General features: G+C 33.3%; 1 protein-coding gene and 1 long non-coding RNA gene across 2 annotated transcripts; one reads left to right on the top strand and one right to left on the bottom strand.

Moving 5' to 3' along the window:
• Positions 1-6,643: 6,643 nt before the first annotated feature.
• On the bottom strand, positions 6,644-7,467 carry LOC126709318 (uncharacterized). Its single transcript, XR_007649362.1, has 2 exons — positions 7,099-7,467; positions 6,644-6,980 (listed from the first exon to the last, which is right to left on the bottom strand). It is a non-coding gene; the product is annotated as an uncharacterized LOC126709318 (long non-coding RNA).
• A 994-nt stretch (positions 7,468-8,461) lies between these two features.
• Positions 8,462-13,881, top strand: LOC126708565 (adenine phosphoribosyltransferase 1-like). Its single transcript, XM_050408351.1, has 7 exons — positions 8,462-8,710; positions 9,117-9,224; positions 9,400-9,510; positions 10,024-10,116; positions 10,666-10,815; positions 11,212-11,270; positions 13,491-13,881. The coding sequence occupies exons 1-7, from the start codon at positions 8,512-8,514 to the stop codon at positions 13,542-13,544; spliced, it is 774 nt and encodes a 257-aa protein (XP_050264308.1). The 5' UTR covers positions 8,462-8,511; the 3' UTR covers positions 13,545-13,881.
• Positions 13,882-22,518: the final 8,637 nt, after the last annotated feature.

Genomic DNA, 22,518 nt, shown 5'->3' with positions numbered 1-22,518 from the left:
TAGAAGGTTTACCATTTTTGAAGAAAACAGATAGGAAAGGCACCCAAATCTCTAGTACGGACTAGTGTGCTAGTACAAGTGCCATCGATTTTTAGGTCGGGGTTGGCACGTCTGGTTAATTTGTCAAATTGTTTTCATTTCACTGTCCATTTCACGTTGATTAGACAAAACGGTTCTTAATGTAGAGCCTCAAATAATGATTAACGTAAGGAAAAAAGAAATGTAAATTTCACAAATTCATCTTGAAGATTGAGGTAATGCTATTGTTAGATAAGTTCAAAACTTTTCAAAATTGATCAATGTGGTTCCTTTTCAAAACTTTTCAAAATTGATCAATGTGGTTCCTAAAACCAATTTAATCTCTAAATAGTTAATTATTTTTTCTCAACTATTTTAGAGACTAAGTTAATTTTAGGGACCAAATTAGTTAATTTTTGAAAAGTCTTATATTTAGTTAATGTAAGGACACGATTCGTAACAACCCGTAACGGTGTTGGGTACGTACGTAAAAAGGCCCAAACAATATGATTTATAGAGCATGAGTGTAAAGAACTAGGTTAACTATGTTATATTAAAAAGATTCACTCTCACGCATATCGAAGGCCTAAAGTCGGTACAACGGTCTTTCTCTATGGTGATCTATACAGTTCTTTTTCTCTCCTTTTGCTTTTCTTCTTTTGTCTGAGCTTTTCTCTCTTTTTCTTTTTCTGTTTCGATCCCCCCTTTCTGCATGCTCTTCTTTTAGTTTATATACCCTCCTTTGTGTTCCATCCTCACCGCACACGTGTAGGTTGGGTCCGGAGGATTCCTTTCTGTCCCATCTAGCACCTCTTGGAACTTCCTATGGGCAGCTGTAAGGCTGCTTCTTTACTGTTCAGGTATCACCTCCACATTAATGCGGCCAGAGAGTTGGTTGAGAGGTCATTAATGCAAAGGCAGCTGTAGTTATAGATATTTGTTTGTCTTATCTCTTTCATCCTTGGTCGGTTATTCTATCTTTTGTGGTGACTTAATTCTGAGGTCTGGTTGCGATAAGACCATGTCCTGATCGTCCTTGGACTCATACTGCCGAGGAGTATGGTGTTCTCGGACGGATACAGAACTCTACCCTTGTGATATTGACTACCATCCCCTTCAGTAACTACCTTATGACCTGACTTGGCCTCCTCGGACGGATATGTATCCTCGGATGGGCCACGGGCCCAACAACCCTGGACTTTATGGGCCTATTGATCGAACGGTCCCCATAGTTAACATTAACCCAAATCTCAAAATATGTTAATGGAATTTATCCTAATAAAATTTTTGAGACGAGTTCAAGTTTTATTTTACAATTTTAAATTGTCACACTATTGATGATAACACGGTACGAAACAGTAAAGTAGATGCCTTGAAGCAAATAAGAAAGTTTCCTCTAAAAGCCTAGAAGATCACTCCGAAAGTATCCAAATTCCAAAAAGAAAAAAGCAGGGAGTGAACATGTACGTGAAGTCATTGCTTGCAATTGCATGATGATTCTTTCTTCGAGTTTATCCTGCGCAGCCAAAACCAAGTGCTAATATTAAAAAACAGGGTTTTTATCATACAGCGGTAAACTTTGATCCGCCTTTCAATTGCCCAAAAGAATATACTCCCCCTTATCAAAATGCAAAACACGTGAGCTTTTTTAAACTTTAACGGGAAGCAATAAAGTTAAAATTCCGAAAATTCTTTGTTTTTGATAAAGATATAGCAAGCAAGTTCAAACAAAATTGACTTGTCCAACAACAACCAAAAAAAAAACGTTATTTTTCTTGTACTTGGTAAAAAGTAATGTAATATGATTGAAGCACAATAAATAGTGTTTCATTCTCTCATATTTGTTATGAGACCACTCAATAAATTCATGATGAGTTTACTATGATAAAAGAAACGAGCATCATTTTACTATACTCTGAAATTGCTAAGAATTTTCCTTAGGTATCAGATGCGAGGTTTATACAATGGAAGAAATCAGGAAAAGACCAGTCACTCGGTCTGAACTTTTAGAGGGGCGGCATATGCTGTCCATTTCTTTGTCTACGCAAGTGCTGGGTACGTGTGGGGCTGGGCCGGTGGACTTGGTCTATTGCGGTTGACATCAACTTGCTGGGGTGTTGTCCCATTAATTAAAGCTAATTAATTCAGTGTAGGGCCACTTTGTCCCTGGACTTGATATATGACAAAATGGGATTTCGAAGTCCAAAATCCCTTTATTGTGGGCTTTTGACGACCAATTGACAACAGGCCCTAGCTTCCTAGGCCTATGTGGGCTAAACGTAGTTTCATTATTGCAATTAGATACTTGGGTTTCGTTTGGGAAAGGTTATTGGGCTGCTCGTTAAGGATGAGTTACAGTAGGGTTTAATTAATAAAAAATTAGTATGAATTAATTAGGGGACTAAAAATAGTACTAAAGTGATCAATGGAACTCAAAAAGTGAGCTCATCTAGCTCCACGTCCTATAAAGCTGGTCAAAATTTTGACATAAAGCAATTTCTTAGCAGGCGCACCTTACGGTGCTCATTAACACTATGAAAGTGAATATTTATGAAATTCTCAGATCTGTGAGATGAAGAAAAAAAAAAAAAAGAGGAAAAAAAATCCGTTAAAGAAAACAATCACACAAGATAATATTTATATTATTCGGCAATTTGTCTACGTCCACAGAGTTGTAGGGATTTTACTATTCTCAGAGAAAAATACAAGATGCGGCAGTATAGTTTTTTCTCTCAAAAACAATATAAAACTCTAATCTAAAAAATAACAGTTTTTCTATAATATGCACAGAGTTCACAATAAGCTACAATCGGCCAAGCTTTCGTTTCATGGACTAAGTCTTAGAAAATCTCCTATTAAAAACCGTAATAATATTATTTTAGATCGAGTTATAATCTGAATCAAACACAACTAGGCTTTAAAAAGCCCAATCTAAGTCTAAGACCCAAGACCTCCTAGGCCTATGTGGGCTAAACGTAGTTTCATTATTGCAATTTAATAGTTAGGTTTCGGTGCAATGTGATTATTTATGTCAAAGGGCTAGAAAGTCATGTATGTGGATGCGTGTACTTAAAATTTAGGTAGAAATATTATTTTTGTCTTTGAAATTTGCATAAACTTTATTTTTGCCATAAATTTTGATAAAGGGTTTTTCTCCCCTAAACTATTGAAGATAATTTTATTTTTTTCATACTTACTTTAAAAATGTATTTATATTTCATGTTGTGCATGTGTCAAATAGTTTCATATCACTTGTTCAATTCATATGTGTTCTATTTTTGTTTTTCTATTTTTATATGTAGTGGTACAAGTCAAACGTGTCAAATTCTCTAATACCGAAAGGACAAAATTTAGTTACAAAATTGGTTGCAGTTTAAGGATACAATCTTACTCAATAAAATAAAAATTATTACATATTTTGAAAATCTAATTGTTAAATTGCATGTTCTTTACACTCTTAATACACATATCAAATTTTGTGTCAATCAGATATTATTTACTATATGATTTATACGTCTATAAGCGCTTATATTTTATGCATAATTTTAAATTGCAAAAACTTACAATTTAAACAATTTATTGATGACATAGCTAATGATTTTTAATTTTCTAGAAATTTTGCAAGCAAAGAGTGTATAAGAAGAAGATGTAATCTAATAATAGATTTGTCAAAATTCACTTCCAATAAAAAGATATTGAGTAAGATTATAGTTTAAGGTTACAACCAATTTTGTAAGTAAACTTTGTCTATACTGAAAATGGTATTACCACCTAGTTAAACACACTGGATTAAAGTTAACATTTTCAATAAACATTAACATTTTCAATAGTTTAATGACAAAAATGAAAAGAGAAAATTTTATAATATTGGGATTTAATATATATATATATATATCAAGCAAATGTTAAAGAGGGGAACAATATTTGCTCCACAATTCTGCTGGTATTGTAACTTCTCATGACATTTAACTCTGGGTCTTCCTGGATTTGCATCAATAATTGATCACAAGGGTGTTGAGTGGTGTGCAACTTGTGAACTATCTATTGGGAAACCTTGACCTCCTTGGGCGAGAATCCTGTTTGTGCTTGGTTATCCTAGACTTAGGCTTTAAAGACTCATCTCACGGGTCAGTCTCTTATGGCCTTTGAATGTTGTTCTCATTTTATGAGGTGAGGTCAATCTCATAAACAATCAAGAAACAAGTGTAAATTTCAAGTTAAGGATCAAAGGTAAAAGATATTGGATGATGCACTAGATGCAATAAACAGTAATATGAAGGAAAGGGAGGAGGGGCTGCGCAAAAAGGACTTGAAAGATTGAAAATTTCAGAAGATGAAATAAAAGAAGAATAAAAGCCTTACCAAACCCAATTTATATTAGGTGAGTCTTGGCCACGTTTATTGCACCCATCACATGTTCCAAAAAAGTAACCGTAAAAGAATTGAAAACAGTCAAATTCTCGTGGCCAATTCAGACGGGGAAGCCAAACTTAAAGAATGAGGGCAACAAGTAGATATGCTTCACCGAATCACCAGAGACCTAGGTCAAATAAAAGGGCATTTATATTTAGTTTTCTATAATTTTTCTATTTTACTCAACGTAAAAGTCATTTGTTAATAAAGTATTTTTAAAAAGTTTTGATGCTATTTTTTATGAAAAAAAAAATTGTAGTAAAGATAATCAATTACTTTCTTTTTCTTTTTCTTTTTTTAAATGATTCTTAAAATAATTTACTAATAAATAGTCCTAGAGCATTCGTTAACAAAATATTAAAATCCATAATTTTTCTATAAACAATTGAACTAACAAAAAAAAAAAAAACTCAACAATCAGACTTTGGACCACCGAATCAAAACAATGTCTTGAACATAGACATCGCAGTCAACCACTCAACTAATGACTGATCAATGAGAGAGAGAGAGAGAGAGAGAGAGAGATTCCATTTTTTTTTTTTTAATCTAGAGGGGGAAAGATAGAGATAAGTGAAACAATTGTTTCACTGAATATGTATATTTAGACAATACTATATAATTTTGTAAATGTTTGAACAATTATAGGGAGTTTTTTGGTAAATTTTAACTATAGTACTCTATCCTAGAGAAAAAGTGAATGCTTTGAGAATAGAGGCTAATCAAGAAGCAAAAGACCAAATTCGAGCTCATGCTTCTCTTCCCGTGTTACTTTCGTCTTTATTGCTAGTGCTTTTCCATTGGTGTCAAAAACCATATGATGAGCATTGAGTAGAGTCGGATAGCATGAGATATGTAGGTTTTCTTCATGTCAATGTGATGGCTTTTGATTCCACAGCATCGACAACCACTCAAAAAAAGAAAAGAAAAAGACAAAAAATGTATAATAAAAAAACAGAAAAGAAAAGAGAAAGAGAGAGAAACAAAGGAAGCAGAGCTCCATCAATGGTTCATTGTAATGTAATTGAGTATCAAATCTTTTTTCTGCTACATATTTCACTAAATTCGCTTCACTTATTCATTTTTCAACTTTGTTACTCCACTATTGCTTCCACTGTTTAGTGTTTAGGTCATTCACGGGGTATGGCTCGATTCTAGTCAGCGGCAGCTCAATGATATAAGTCATTGATGCGGCCGCCTAAGGCCCCAAGTGAAAAAAAGATCCCTAAATTTTAATCAATAGTATTAATTAAGCCAAAATATTAACAAATAAATAAAATAATATTTTCTTCTCAAATGAAAAACAAATAAAAAAGAGAAAGAAATGTTGTGTCCACAATATTTTTCATAATAATTTTACAAAAAAAATATAAATAGCAGATTATTAAGGGCCGTTATTGACATTAAAAAAAAAAATAGTAATAGGTTCAAATAGAAAACAAGAAATAACTCAACACCTAAGATTTGTTATGAAAAACATTGTGAATGTAGCACTTTTAAAAGAAAAAAAGAAAAGAAATAAAGCAATCCACAAAAAAATTCACAACATATTTCACAATAGTTGAGTTAGCAAGCTTTTATTAGTTTTCAACTAGATCACCACTAATATAATTTTTTTACTCACTACTATTAATCTACTATATTAACAAATGTAAAAAGTTTTGTCAAATTTTTTTATTTATAGACTTTAAAAAGAAAAATCTATATAATTCATATTAATTAATAATAATTTTACATATAAAATAAGATAATCAATTCCCACAGAGCATCTGTAGCAGCCGTTGTAAATATTATGTCATTTTACCACACTAAAAGCCTACTTTATTATTTTACCACATAATTTTATAATATCTCATTTATCAGATGTTCTATATTTTTACCACTTCATTTAAATATTATTTTTTTAATTCTTTTTAATTCTTATTTTATCCTTTCTTTATTATTTGTTCAACGGTAACATTTTCCATTTTCTTTCAAATCTCAACGGTAACATTTCAAACAATACTCTTAATTCGCCAACCCCTGGGCTTCAAACAATACTCTTAATTTTTTTTTTTTTAGAAGCCGGCCAGCCTGGACTTCAAACAATACTCTTAACCAGAAGAGTATTTTTCTCATCTCCAATTCTAAAACTAACATTCCTCGAAACTTGGTTCCAATTCATCGAAACACACTCATGGGAATTAACATTTAAATTAAGGGGAAGCTGAGATGCTACATCAATAGGCCCAAACTCTTGTGCACATTTCACACAGGTGCCAAGCAAGTCAGCAATAAGATCTTCCCCTTGCTTCTCATACTTCAACCATGCCCCAAATACAAGCTTCTCATGAACAGTGCTAGCCTTCTGCCACGCTACGCGGAGGCTTCTCCGCATCAATTTGACCTCTCCAAGGCCTTTAAACACCTGAAATTGTAATAAACAGAGGTTTGACCTCTCTTGCGGAGTACATGATTCGAGTTCTTCATGAATTTGAGCTAAAACTTATACATAATCAACAGGTTTAAAGAATGGGAGTATCTGTGGCTCAGGGACCTTGATAAAAGATTCTCTATGCCAATTTAAACCCCCCAAGAAACAACAAGACAACACCAAAACTACTTTAATTCACTGCATTGGAAAATAAATTCAGCTGCTGTAACTGAATAATTTGAGTAGAAAAAACTTACATGGATGAAGAAGAAGAAGAAGGATGCAATGAAAGTTTGGAAAGTTTCCCTCTTTCAACTTGGAGCCAAGACTGTGGATTGAGAGCATTGAGTTAAGTTTCTTTACAAGACTCAGAGGGAAAGAAAGTCCTCATCGGGCATAAGAGATGAAACAAGTCCCAAATCTCCACAATAGCAAGATGGGTTTCTCTCTCCAAAACAACTCAAACACAATGAAAGCATGGGGGAAAAACAGCTCATTTTAATCACAAATCACTACCCTTAGCTGAGACAAATCCTAACCCCACCCCAGCAGACACCAAAGAAGAATCTAAAAGTGCCTACTCTCTGATGAGACGAAAGGGCTCGGTCAATTCACCGGGATATAGAACAGAGAGGAGAGACCCACAACCCAAAGGCCTACGCCCACGCCGATCACAATCGGAAAATAAAACCAGACCCACAATTGGAAATCACAACCAAAACGGAGACAAATAAACCAGACTGACGCCTATAGAACAAAGAGGACAGAGCGAACCAAAAGGGGAAAAAAAATAGAGAGGAGAGACCCACAACCCAAAGGCCTATGCCCACGCCGATCACAATCGGAAAATAAAACCAGACCCACAACCAATTTAAACTATCGGAAATCACAACCAAAACGGAGACAAATAAACCAGACCGACCCTGATAGAACAGAGAGGATAGAGCGAACCAAAAGGGGAAAAAAAAAACTGATGAAGGATATAGATCAGTGATGGTAGAAACGAAATTGATGGTGGCTCATATTCATGAACGGGAAGACAATAGAGCAACGGGGAAGAGGGAAGAAGAAAAAGAATGGGAGAGTGGAGATGGAGATGGAGGCGGTGAGCTGAAGGAGAAATGAAAGAGATATGAGGGTTGAAAGAGAAATAAAAAATTAATAAACCAATATACCACAGCGTTCCGTACAGTTGTATATTTGTGATTTTACTGTAGCAAGTTGCAAAAAATTTAACATTTACAACATCTGATAAATGAGATTAAACTGGGTTTGGTGTGAGATATGTGCCAAATATTTAGCATTTAGCACATATCCCACTTCTACTATGGGTGCTCTTATATCTCCATATGCATCAAGTTACCTTGCTTCTAGTAAATTAAGTTCATTGAAACTGACACGATTTAGACACGCGACACAAATCAAACAGCTCTCCGTGTCAGCACTGGAGGTGATTGGTCCCCGAAAATAACGAGAGGTGGGCCTTTTTAGTGTCCTAAATTCCTAATGTGGTTGGACCAAAATGCCCTTCATTATTACCAAATAATCCAGGTATTAGTCTCAAAAAAGCAATGGGTAATATTTACAATGATGCAAATTAATATGGAAGTGGCTGCCACTTCTATAGTTATATTGGCAGCGCCAGGGGGACTCCTTTTTAACTCAGCGAAATGGAAATTATGCACAAAGCCTCGTCAAGTCTCTCTTGCAAAATTTCATTCTTTCCATCACCCGACAGCATCGACTCTCCTCGAACTCTCGCCACTCCGTTTCGACATTCCTCAGCTTCCTCGAACTCTCAACAACTACAACTACAATTGAATCACTCGAAAAATCACCGACCAGCTCTCTCCCCACTTCGCTGTACCGGTAATTTTTCTAAGTCATGTTTGATCTGATCCTTAATTTTAGTTTGGATCACTCACTTCACTCGTTGCTGTATCTACATACGAGATCTGTTTCTATTGTTACTCTATTCATTGTCGGATTTTAATAATAAAAGTATTCTTATTAATGTCAAACAAAAAAAAAAAGAAAAAAAAAGAAGCAAGAGATCATGGAATATTACTTTTTATGGTAAAGAGAATAAGTTAATAACCATTGGTCATTTTTGACTTTTCCTTAATCAACGCGTCGACACTTTAAAAGGCCAATTGTAGCGAGAGTTGGTGGGTACAGGCCTCTCTCTTTCAATCTTTCTTTCTCTGTGTGTGTGTGTGTCTATTTCTCTCTCTCTCTCTGACGCTGTAATTGTTGTTGCCATTGTATTGAGTAGCGAGTGACTCAGTGAAACGTCAAGAAATGGCTGGTAAAGATGGCCAAGACCTTCGCATACAGAAAATTTCCTCTGCAATCCGAGTCATCCCTGACTTTCCTAAGCCAGGTTCTATTGCTCTCTAGTCTCTATTCTGGCTAAATATGTATATTATTTATTTTTTTGCTTATTTACACTGCTATTTGAATTGGAGATCCAGAATTGTTATCTGGGTAGTGAGTATTTTTTATTTATTTTTTTGTTTGGTGTAATTTAATTGTAGCATTTGAATCGGATTTGGCAGGTATTATGTTCCAAGATATAACAACCTTGCTTCTTGATACCAAGGCCTTCAGGGACACTATTGATTTGTTTGTTGAGAGGTACAAAGACAAAAACGTCTCCGTGGTTGCAGGTATTGTCTCATATTTTGTATAATTTTTTAAAAATAAAAATAAAGGGATCTTGTTCTTTAATTTCAATCACATGATTCACATCTTATATATAATTTTATCCAAACTAAAAATAAAAAATCACATCCTAATTTCAAGCTTAAAGTTAGAATTTTGGTTTATTGGACTTCAAAAAAAAAAAAAAAAAGGTTGGGGAAAACTAGAACTGTAACTAGAAGAAAAAAAAGTTTTTTATTTATTTATTTTTAATATAGTTGTAAATCAGTCAAATAAGCTAAGAAAAAAGGAAAAAAAAAAAAAAAAAACAAACAAAATGACGTGCTATGGTGGTGTTTCTTTGGTATTGTTTTAGGAACTAAGCCATCGGCCATCGGTGATATGTTATGTTAGTGCGGTTGTCTAAAATTATTGCTTAGTTTTTTATTAGTTTTTCATTGATTGACTGGTTTTCTGGCATGTATGGTAAAAGGGGTTGTTAAGTATTTATGTATCCTAATATTGGAGAAACAATGCAGGTATTGAAGCTAGAGGTTTTATCTTTGGCCCTCCCATTGCATTGGCCATAGGGGCAAAGTTTGTTCCTATGAGAAAGCCTAATAAGTTGCCTGGTATGTTTCTTTGCCTACTTTTTTGGCTTCCTCCGCACGCAATTTCATCATTTTCTGTGTTTTTGAGAAGTTCATGTTATCCTTGACTAGTAATTGGAACGACACAATTTAATTGATCTTTAATTCCAGCTCAGTTGCTTCCCTAGTTTGGTTGTAAAAGGCTTCTAATTCTAATTGCTTCTTGCTGTGCTTTTGTAAATGTTGTTGCCTTTACTTTAATAACATTAATCTTCTTTAGATTTTATCAGTTGGGTTGCAGATCCATTTATAGCAACTGTTTCAACCTCCTCAATTATGCAATTTTCATTACATGATTATAGTTAAAAGTATCACGAAGTTGATTGTGGTCTATGCCTACTCTCTGTGAATAAGAGAGTGATCATTCAAGCTTAGTGGGTGTGTTAAGTTCCTTGTTTTTGTGCGTGCATGCCTGCAAGGTGTGAAGGAATTTTGAATTTTGAACCTTTTGGTACTCTCCTGTGTTGGCGTCATAACTTTTGGGTTGCCATGAAGGATTCAGGAATTATTAACAGTCTGATGGTTTGGCAGGGGAAGTTATTTCGGAAGAGTATTCGTTGGAGTATGGAACAGACAAAATGGAGATGCATGTAGGGGCTGTAGAAGCAGGAGAACGTGCACTGATAATTGACGATCTCATTGCAACTGGGGGAACCTTGTGCGCTGCAATCAGGCTACTAGGTAATTATTAAAATTTTACTTCATTTCACACACAGGTGTAGAGGAGGAGATGTGTTTTAGATAGAGGCATATATTGATTTGCGAGTCAATAAAAGTACTTTTCTTTATAAGGTGTATGATGGATCAGGAAGGTCCATGGACATTATCAGGGGCTCTAAAAATGGCAATTGGTTTCTAATGGGACTGGTGAAAGAGATTGTAGCTACCTTTGGGCAGGCTTAGTGTCTTTTCACTTGCATTTGTCTATGAGAAATCACTTAGTCCCCTCTATTTAGTTCAAGTGTTTCCTCTAAAGAAGCATGCTTGGTCATATGTGTTATTCACACCTGGCTTAAGGAATGTCGATCTTCTATAATTCCTAGTGACTTTAAGTCTGCCTTTCCATTTTGGTTGCAGAGCGGGTTGGAGTGCATGTGGTTGAATGTGCGTGTGTCATTGAATTGCCGGAGTTAAAGGTATGTCCCTAATTATATTTGATAATCTAATGATTTACTATTGAGCTTAATTCTTGAACCTCACTGTCAAGATTGGTTGAGATTGGAAGCCTTATCAATTATCCTGCTGAGTTTTATGTAGATTAACACCTACATACATGAGTTTTGAATCTGCTCCTGTCATGATCTGAACCTGATGTGCCTCAAGTGTCTCCATGAGAGACTAGGTTTCAAGGCCAAATAGTAAAGTATAAACTTCTCTATATTAATTTTTTCTTTGAAGTTTAGGAAATAGTCAAAGAGGCACTAACAAGCAAACAAGAGTTACTGTTTGTAAATCGAAGTCATGCATGTCAGCATATCAAATATGGATTTAGAAAATCTATGCATCCAAAGTAAGACGAGAATTATATTTTGTTTCCAATGTTTGACTAAATTGATTAATATGCTAAACATATACTCTACTCCCTATTTATTATCATGTATAAAATTTATTATTATTATTTTTGCTTGTGTGTTTTGGGGGGTGGGGGGGGGGGGTGGAATTAAGTTGCATGTACAAGACTTATGGCCCATTTGGATTGAGGGGGATAGAGTAGAGTTGGCTGGCAATTAGCCTATTTCTGGCCAACTCTCCTCCCTCCCCCCTCAATCCAAACAGGCCCTAAAGGTTTTGGTTAACTATGTAATTATAAAATAGTTATGAAATTTTCAGGGTTTAGAAAAAGGATAAGAACTGATGAACAAACATCCGATTTATCAAAAATCAACGAAATCCTATTACAAACCAAATATGAATTAACTTATGCTTACAATTCTAATATCAATGACTAAAGAGAGACAATCTAGAAGTAATGAAGTAGGCCAAGTTGCTGGAAAAGTTGAAGTTGCATCTGCAGAAGAAAAATGAACGCTATGCTAAAATTGAGCGGTACAGAAATCCAGAGATTTTCTTACCAAAATTGGCATAAAATCTGATGTGAGGTACTCTGTATTTTAACCCAGAATACAAGAAGAAAAGCTATCTTTGGAAATGGATTATACTTGCCTGCACAATATTGGATATGATATTAATTTAAAACTTGAAATTTGAAATGGTTGAAAATCCTCCGATGGTACCTTGTGTTGAATAGAAAGTGAGGGGGAAATGGACCTTATTTATTTTCTTATGTCTAGCATCAACATGCATTTGGAATATTGATTATAAGCTGTTAGAAACATAAGTTCCCAGCCTTTTGATGTCTGTATCTGAGAGCACTCACAGACTTATTTAGCCGAGTTAGGTTGATCAAACATCCCTTTTATTTTGCGGTTCATCGTAGTTTGATGCTTTTGAGCTATTTCTTTGTACACAATATAGAATTAATTTATGTACTTAACTAATGCATAAATCAATGACTTTGAATATTAAGTCTAAATTGAAATCACATACGGGGTGTGGGAGAGGTGATTGGTAGCTTTTCTTTTAATTGTTTTGGAGAGGCTGATTCCTAGACTTGAACCTGCAACTTTTTGTTCAGTGAAAGCTACTTGCCATTACACCAAAAGACCTGAGTGGATGATCAAATTCCCATTTCAGTTTGGGGTTCATTGTAATTTGATGCTTTGGAGCCATTTCTTTGTAGACAATACAGAATTAGTTTAAATGGTCAAGTAATGCATAAAATCAATGACTTTGAAGATTTAAGTCTAAATTGAAACATGTGCTTTTATAAAGGTCGTACTTAATGCACAATACTCCCACTTTTGCGGGGTTTGGAAGAGGTGATTGGTAGGTGACTTTATCTCCAATTCTTTTGGAGAGGCTGATTCCCGAACTCATACCTTTGACTTGTCCCTTTTGGCAGAAGGTACTTGCTATTGAATCAAGCCCCGAGTGGGTTAGCATTTGCTCAATGTTGTAGGAACGGGTTAGCATTTAGAATTTGTATGTGTGTGTGTTTTCCTGGATATTTTTTGTATTTTTATAGAATTAATAAATACAGGAACCAAAACTTGGATTAGAAATGTCCCCATCTACTGCTTCTAGATTTACAGCCAAAATATTACTTCTAAGACCAAGTCTCATTTAAAATAAAAGGGGAAAATAGTACTTAATGACGGGTACAGCTACTGAACTAACATAGACAGGCCTTTCTCTCTGCTTCAATCTTATGTTAACTTATTTGCCTGTAAACTTTTCTCTTCTTTTTTCCCCTTTTAATTAATGCACTGATGATATGAATTATTGGTTTATTTCAGGGTCGGGAACGGTTGGGAGACAAACCATTGTTTGTTCTTGTTAACGGAGCTTGATCTCAGGATGTCTGAGGTAGTACTGCTTGTTTCTTGGCCATATGATTTCATAAATGCTAGAGCTCTTCATCAAGCTAGAGATTTTAGAAGACCATTTTGATGGTTGGCAAGCAGTAGATATTGAATGATATAACAGTAATAAATGATATATGCACTTGCTTCCCCTTCTCCCATTGTGACCGTTAACTGAATTTGATAGAGGAACTCGAGTCTTTTTATTGGATGAATAGGATCAATGTTTTTCAGTGCAACTTCTACTGTATTTTTCTTGCCGTTTTGTTTTTCACCAGTTAGTTATGGAAGAACTCAGTTTAATGCTGCAGGCACTTGACGCAAAGCCAAATCTCTTTTTATTTTCTATGCTTTAAACTTAAACCCCATGCTGTAGAGTAAAAGGGCTAGGTGAAGGGAGCGGATCAACGTAAAACTTTTCCAGTGATGTTACATTTACATAACTATGAAAGATTGTAATGATCTGGCACCAATTATCAATGAAAATTTTACCAAAGAAAAGCCTACCTCATTGGGATTCCCATGAGGCCAACCAATGGAGCTACCCCATGTGGGCCTTTTATCATCATCATCATAATTGTTATTACTCAAATTCAAATATTGCATAATTACTAAAATCCACTCCTTCCCATTGATACAAGTCATGCAACAATAATAACAACAAAGATTATGTCCCAGATTTTTTGGGTCGGTTATCATGTCATCAGCTATTGCCATCAATGCAAATTCAAATGTTTCTTAATTACTAAAATCCATTCCCTTCCATTGATACCAAGACAATGAACACTCAACAAATTAATTGAGGTTGATCACATTTATTATTTTCATTGATAACCAACCATATGGTATGACTTTATTCACAACATTCTTAAAGGTAGAGTGGGGGGTCAACCATCCAAAAGCAAATACGAAATTTGTCCAAAGAGCATGCATGATCTCAATTACCGAATTTGACTACTCGATGACCAATCTCAATTATCAATCTTGATGACTAGTCCCATCCGTCTGCATCTTAGGGTTGCTATCCTGACATACATCTCTTCAGTTGACCTAAACGGACAACTAGTTGGCAAGTCTATTGCCAAGCCTCAGACTAGCCAATAGGTTTACTACCAAGTTTCTTGCCAAAAATCTCTGCTTAATCTCGATAAATACCCCCTCAATTAACAGAAAAGGAGGAGGCTAAACAAGCTTTATACACAATAGTTATTTCATTCTCATCTTCTTTATTGGCTTCTGACTTAACCATTGGAACCTCCTTAGTCACCCCCTTAGGGCGGCCTTGGTTGATTTGAGGTCTTCTTCTTTAGCAGGTGACCGGCTTTGTCAAGAAGTTCATCATTCTTGTAGTAGAAGTTTTTGTGGGATTCCATTATTTCTCCCACCTACATGTACCTATCAATATATATATATATATATATATATATTCTCTCTCTCTTTTTTCTTTTTTCTTTTTAAGTTGAAAAACAATACCAATAGTCTAATACTTGGTCACTCTACTTCCTACGACGGAATTAATATTTGGGGTACAAGGTTTGATATAGTGCAGCCTCTCATAGCATGGAGATGTAGGTCCAAATTGCTGTATGTAGGATGAACGCATGAGGTCTTTATTTGGTTTTTTCTTTTAAGTTTTTATTTTTTATTTTTTTTTAATCCTTTCAAGTTTTTTGTTCTTTCTTTGTTTATCCTTCAAGTTGCAGTTAGGATCCAGTGAAACTCAAATTCTCTCTTCAGAAAGGAAAATTTCCATTGCTTTGCAGTCTGCAGGCTATTAGTGAGGTCCTTGTCCTTAATTGGTTATAGATTGTCTAATACTACTCTAATTTAAATCAAGGCTTAAATATCTAACAAAATTTATAATTAATAATTTTTTAAAATAAAAATATATTAGAATACATGCCTATGTGAATCGAAATTCATGATTACACACTTGAGAAAAAAGAGAGTAAAAAATTGTTATAGTACATGTGATTATATATAATACAAAATTCATTACGACACTCGCCCAGTCAAGGAGATATTCATGGTTATGAGGAAATTTATTATTTTTTATGCACATAATACTAACTCATCAAAAAAGAAGCACAGAATACTATATATACATATATGTACTTGTGGTCTTTCTAGAGACGTTCTAATTAAAAGGAAATGGTGTCCTAGAATGGCCAATCCATTCCGCAACCTGATCATGAAATACCCTGAAAACTCCATTAATTAATAATATGGTGGACTGAACTTAAGAACTTCAAGTTTACATTATACCTTAGACTAATGAGCCTAACATCCAGATACTTCCATGAAGTCCTATACACATTTTATCTATACTTAAACATAAAAAAAATTAAAAATAATAAATAATAATAATAAGGAAAAGAAAAGCCTGACTTTGTGACACATTCCTCAATTAAATTAAGTACTAATAATATATATATATATATATATATATATATGCAAGGGTGAGGGTCCAAGATCGTACATTGGGCCTTGGGTTTTGTCTGAGGACATTAATAAGTCTGAGGAGGAGCAAATAATTGTTAGATGTTCTCAGTTAAAATCTCACAAGTAGAGAACAAATGAAAGGATTGTCCGAGGAGGAATTCCTCCTCGGACATGATGAACATAGTTCAAATGTATTCCAGCAATTAGAGTGATCTTTCAATAAACTCCAATGATAGGGACATACCTCATAAACATACGAGAAGGAAGGAAACTTAAAAATATCTAAGGGAAAGCTGCCACCACCATTAAATGTATTGCAGCTACTTTTCTTGCTACATTTATGTGGAGAAGACCTCTAAACAGTGCTATCTTGGCTACCACAACTCACAGAAAACCAGAGAGGGTGTCTGATGGGACGAGTTCTCAAGGGCTCGGATGATCAACAGGTGTAGGATGAAGATGGTCCAAAGGAGGATATATAATGTGAAAGACTCTTCATGAAGAGTGGATTGGAAAAAAAAGGAAAGAAAAGACTGTAGCAATTTAAATTATCTTTGCATCTAATTGTGATTAATTTATAGAAAGAGGACCTCCTCAAACTGAAAATATATTAAGATCAAGTCTCTTGTTTGTGTTTTACAGTCGTTCAAATTAAATCTATCCGTTGTTCAATTCATTAAGGCCTAGTTCTTCAACCCACTCTCTACAAATTTATTGTATTGGGCTCATTGGGCCAACATCCCATACGTTTTGGGCTTGGACTGTAAATCGAGACCCTATAATATATATATTACCCTTTCTTGGACTGAGTTTGGAGAAGCTATCACGTAATTGAATGATTAATTATAGTTTTCCTTTCCTGCCCTGGTTCATTGATCAATCAGTCTACGGCCGACTTGAACCAAAAAAAAAGACCAACCTTGAAGTTGGAACTGGTCCCTAGCTATCTTCCCTATTCTTCAGTAATACAAACCATGAAAATAATTACTTTTTCTCGTGAAATGATATTATATATATTGAAACACACAAAAAACAATGCTTGAAACTTTGACAACCAGTTAAGCATTGACTTCTAAATGTTATAATACATGTAATAGATAAGACATTATTATATAAACAATAATTGCTTAAGATGAAACTCTTATCTTTTCTTCAAAAATTAACACAAATAATGTATCTTAATTTTTTTTTCCTAACATGCTGTTCAAGGGTACGGATTTGGATATCAATGCTGTTAGTTTTGCAGTTAGGTCTTTAGGGCCAACAAACTCTATGGTTTATGATTGAGAGAAGCCCTGAATTTTCTATTGTTCAAGATTCCCATAATATTCAACTAATTATCAAACACGTTTAGTCATTTCATCCCACAAGAATTAGGTAAAGAGTAAATCTAGGATTTTTTTTTTTTTTTATAAGGTGATAAGTTATGATTAGAGTAACACCGCTTTCATATCATAGGCTCATTATCAGCCATACTATTTTCACCATGCACCAATCACAAAGCTACATTTAATTTTTGTGAAATATTTATGTCTTTTAGACTTATAGTCTTAGGTAATGAGGCACTTAATCCATGTTAAAGAGCCCATCAATATTTCCACTTAAGTTGGATATTTAATTGTTTGTTAAGAGAGAATCCTCATCAAAAAGAAAGAAAAAAAAAAAAGAGAGAATCAATTTTGCTTAATTTTTAAGTTTATTTTTGCGTGTGAGTTAAGAGAGACAGACACGTGGGGGTGTGGGGGGGGGGGGGGGGTTGGTTGATTGTGCATTGTCAATTTGTTGTCTAGTCACAAAATATAAAAAAAAAATGAAAAAAATATTAATACCAAAAGGTTTTATTTATTTTTTATTTGGGGTTGGGATCATATAATATAAGCATATACATTTTGATATTAATAAAACAATTACTTATCTCATCTCAAAATAGTGAACTTTGATTGAAAAAAAAAGGGAATTAGGAAATATGCATATGATATAATATGTTATATATTTTTGTTCTTTTATATAAGGACGTGCCTAAGAATGTAATTCCCTTTTTTTTTTTTTTTTTGGCTGAATAGACACAGTTGGTAGTTTGATAAGACAAAAGTAGCTGTCTCTTAGTTTTTTTATAAATTAAAAAATTAAAAAATAGTGAAAAGTCGCAAATTTTTGTGAAGCTAACCGCACTTGTAGACAAACTTAACGATCCCTTAAGTCCATAAACCTAATCATGCAAGCCGGCGAGAGCATATTAACCAAAAAAACTTCTGAATGAAAAGAATAAAATCAGATTTCAAAGGTTTTAATATCTTCATTACGTTTTGTACTTATAGATTTTATTCCATTTGTTTATGGGGTTTTAATAATTTCAAAGTTTTTGGGTATACATAGGGTTACGTTTCTTTTCAAAGGGTCGTGCAGTAATGGCCGGTGCAATTTTATCAAAAGAACAATATATGAAAGACCTTATCGAACTTTCCTCGAAATGGATATATAAAAGAATGTACAAAAAGCAGTCACTGTCTGACGCGTGTGTTATCAAAACGCAAGAGTCGGCAGAATCTTAGGGAGGCAATAAAGGGACAGTTTTTGTGCCTGTGTTTTATGGTTTTGTTCAGGTCATCTAATGGGATTAGTGCAAATATTGGGTTGTGTTCTCTGTCTTCTTGAACTGGACTAATCTTAAGTACGATTTCACAGCTGGGTTTTGAGTTTTTTCATAAATAGTGGCCTGGTGTGGGGGACATCTGGGAATCTAGTTTCTTGAGATTTTGTGATATTTTACTTAAACCTTTTTTTAATCTCAAGCCATCAATTTTTAATCCCAAAAGGAAGGATGTGTTATAAGAATGACTTTACTGCCATATTTAAAATAAATGTATTTTATATGATTTTGTTAATGAATACCTTAAGACAGTGGCGGAGCCAGGATTTGACTTTAAGGAGGGCAAAATTTATAACTAATATACATATGTTTCCATAAACAAATACATATTGTATATGTAGCATACAACATATGCATCATATATACAAAATATTAACCAAACTTGACAATTAAATGCCAGTAATATGAATAGTAAGTGATCATTCAATATTGAAAGATCCTCTAAAATCATTGCATATCATTATATTTTGTATATTTTATTAGTTTTTTTTTTAATATATAGCCAATAAAATAATCCCCTTATATATTTTATGGAATTTTTCATGTAATTGTTTCCAAATTTTATTACTTAATACTTTTGAAAGGAAACTTTTTTTTTTTTGGGATGGTATTTTCATCTCTTCAATTAAGACTTTTTCTTCTTTATTTAAGTTTATTTTTTATCATTTTTTTTATAAATTTTGAACTTTAAAAAATATTAATAAAGTAAAAAAAGATATGAATATAAAATTTTGATACATGAAAAAGGAAAATTTTGGGCAGGGTCAGGGGGGGCAAGTGCCCCCTCTCGACCACCCCTGACTCCGCCTCTGCCTTAAGAACATATTTTCAATAATATTAAAAATTTAAGCCGAATGACAAGAACAGCACCTAGCTATTATACTCAACCTTTAGGAAATAACATTGTTCTCTCTAATTCTAAAAATAATTAACACCATACCTCCTTTATGGCCCTATTCCCCCTTAAAGTTTAGTGGGGTTAACATTGGACATGGAAATGTTTCTTTTTAAGGAAGGTTAAAATGCAAAAACACCTCATAGGGTTTGGATAAGTTACAAAAACACCAATAGAGTTTTAATTCTTCTGTATAGCTTCATGAGGTTTTCATATTTGTTAAATTAACCCCGAAGATTAACCCTCATCAACTCTTATAAACAGAAAAATGAAATTCCCAAGAAGTTTTAAGAAAGAATTGAAACATCATGAGGTGTTTTGCAACCTTAAAAGAATTACAGAAGTCAAACAACCCAAATGAATTTTTCTGTAGCCAAACACTCCATCCTTTTTCTTTCTTTCTTAATTTTATACTTCTACCCATTTATGCCAAGCCAAGAAGTTAACTAGCATGATGTTCATGCCAAGCAAGTTGGAGAGTTATAGAGATAAGGGTGGGGGATACATTTTGTTGAAATTATACATATATATATATATATATATATCTATCTTTGTGAGAGTAAATTTAAACCTAGCGAAATTAGACGCAAACCCTGAAAGGAAACTACGGGTATGGGTAGACATTTTGGGTTAACTCTATTTGACTAGAAATGGGAGGTGGTTCATTGGGTGAAGTGTTGATTAGTTTAGGAATTAGGGAGGATGGTGTTATTATCTGAAAATCGGGTATAATGAATGAATCTAATTTTACTATACATTGATTCTCAAAAAATTTAAAAATTTTAAAAATAACAATACATTGGGGCCGGGGTATCAGTATTATACCCTAAGTATTTAATTATGAATTGCTATGAAAACTTTTCAAAAGAATAAATGCATGTGTTAATGATTAACGAATACAAATTTTCTGATTCATTTTGTGTGTTTTACACTTTTATTTTTTATTCAACTAACTGTAATATACCATTTTGTCCTTATTTATTTTTTCCCTTTTAAACTTTGATTATGTTATAATGAAAGTAAAAAAAATATGTAACAAGTTGTAATTGATAGAGAATGTGGATATAAAGTGGAAAACAAAAAATAGGACACAAAAAGCATAAAAGAGAGATTTGTATTCAATGAAAAAGCATAAAAGAGAGATTTGTATTCAATGATTCACCAATTTATGCACACAAATTCAAGGTCATTGTCTAAGTTTGTATTTTTTTAATGTGCAATTTGACTTTTAAAAAAATATATATAATAAGAATTTTAATAAAGCATTAAATGCATATTATGACATGTTTTTAGGACACTCATTATCAAAATTATTTTCAACAATTAGCCCTAAGTTGTGTACATAAATTAATAGATTATTAAGTTATAGTTTTTGAGTAAAATTGTGATATGCCTTTGTATTAAAACTTTTTTCCCTCTCCCTTATGTGTGTGTTTGTTTCTCAAAAAAAGAATGGATAATTTTCTCATATTACTTAAAAAAGTGTGTTGTGTATAGTATAACTTGCTCCACCCTTCCTTTAAAGTTACCATGGCTTTTGAGTGGAGTTGTGGTATACCTTTGAGTTAGAACCTCTTTCCTTCTCCCTTGTGTGTGTGTGTTTGTTTCTCAAAAAAAAAATGAGTAATTGTCCTACATTGCTTAAGAGAGTGTATTGTGTGTAGTATAATTACTTGCACCACCCTCCCTTAAAAGTTATCATAGTTTTTGAATGAAGTTGTGGTATACCCTTGTGTTAGAACTCATTTCCCTCTCCCTTGTGTGTGTGTTTGTTTCTCAAAAAAAATTAATAGATTATTAACAAATGAATTTATTCTTTCATGAAATATATTGGTAATATAATATTTAATTTTAATTTTAACTTGAAAGTTGAAAGTTGAGACCTTAAGTTACCTATTAACAAGATCCAAAATAATTACAGGGCCGCAAAAAAGGGTGCCGAAAAAATAAATGGTAAGAAAGGTTGACCAAAAAAATAATATTACTATATAGTACTAACAATAAAGTCGTATTGAAAGATGCCACGTACAAAGTGCAAAAATTCTTCTTCAAATAAAAGTAAAGAGTGATGCTATATGTGAAGTTAGAACTCATATATAGGTTGCAATATGATCGTTATTTTATTATGTCTTTGGTGTGTTGATTAAGACATCTGTTGTTACGCAAATAAGGTCATATAAGAGAGTTCTGCTTTACGTTGTTTGATCACAGGTAGCAGAAGCCAAAGATTCCAAGCTGCTTTCATACAAAAAGTTAGTTAACGTGGCTCTTTTAAGTTTTAAATTTGATATATATATATATATATATATATATATATATATATAGGAGCATAAGCTGAATGATGTTTTGTTTGATTTGAGACTGAAAGTTATGCATTAATGCAAATTATATGCAATTCCTACTTGTGAATTGGATAAAAATAGTCACATTCCCATGAGAGTGGGACATCTTATTATAGAGAATTCATCGATATATATATATATATATATATTTATCAGAAAGAAAACAAATAATGCACGGGGTATGTGTTGTATGTATAATCTATATTGCATGACGTGGATTCAATCTCACCAATACATTCTTTTGTATCCTCTCTTTGATGTGTATTAAACTTTTTGTTTTTGTTTTTTTTTTTTTTTTTTTTTTTTTTTTTTTTTTTTTTTTTAAGCATGTATAACTTTTATTATACGTACAATATTCATTTCTAAAATACCTAGTTATAATAAGAGCAGTTGTATTATCCTATAGAATATAGTATTAAATTTCACCACATGCATATGATGATATGGTAGGTTATGTTTTAACACGGTCAACTATGGGAGAGATCAGACATTGCATTATTTTTTGCTTCATTCAGGGTTATATTAAAATCCTCGTCCTACCTCAATTAGGTTCATGATCTATTTTTTCTCCAAAAAAAATGGTTCATGCCCTATTTTCAAAATGATATACGATTACTTTTCAAAAAAAAAAAA

Source organism: Quercus robur, chromosome 12 (genome assembly GCF_932294415.1).
Source record: "Quercus robur chromosome 12, dhQueRobu3.1, whole genome shotgun sequence".
Lineage (NCBI taxonomy): Eukaryota > Viridiplantae > Streptophyta > Magnoliopsida > Fagales > Fagaceae > Quercus > Quercus robur.
The sequence above is the reverse complement of the archived record's forward strand: the minus strand, read 5'-3'. Positions and strand labels throughout refer to the sequence as shown.

What these genes read in the sequence shown, in the direction of transcription:
- LOC126708565 (XM_050408351.1), top strand. Translation starts at nt 8,512, where the DNA reads ATGGAAATTATGCACAAAGCCTCGTCAAGTCTCTCTTGCAAAATTTCA. An exon ending in CGCTGCAATCAGGCTACTAG is followed by an intron (nt 10,816 to 11,211) that starts GTAATTATTAAA and finishes TTTTGGTTGCAG; the next exon opens with AGCGGGTTGGAGTGCATGTG. An exon ending in TTGAATTGCCGGAGTTAAAG is followed by an intron (nt 11,271 to 13,490) that starts GTATGTCCCTAA and finishes GGTTTATTTCAG; the next exon opens with GGTCGGGAACGGTTGGGAGA.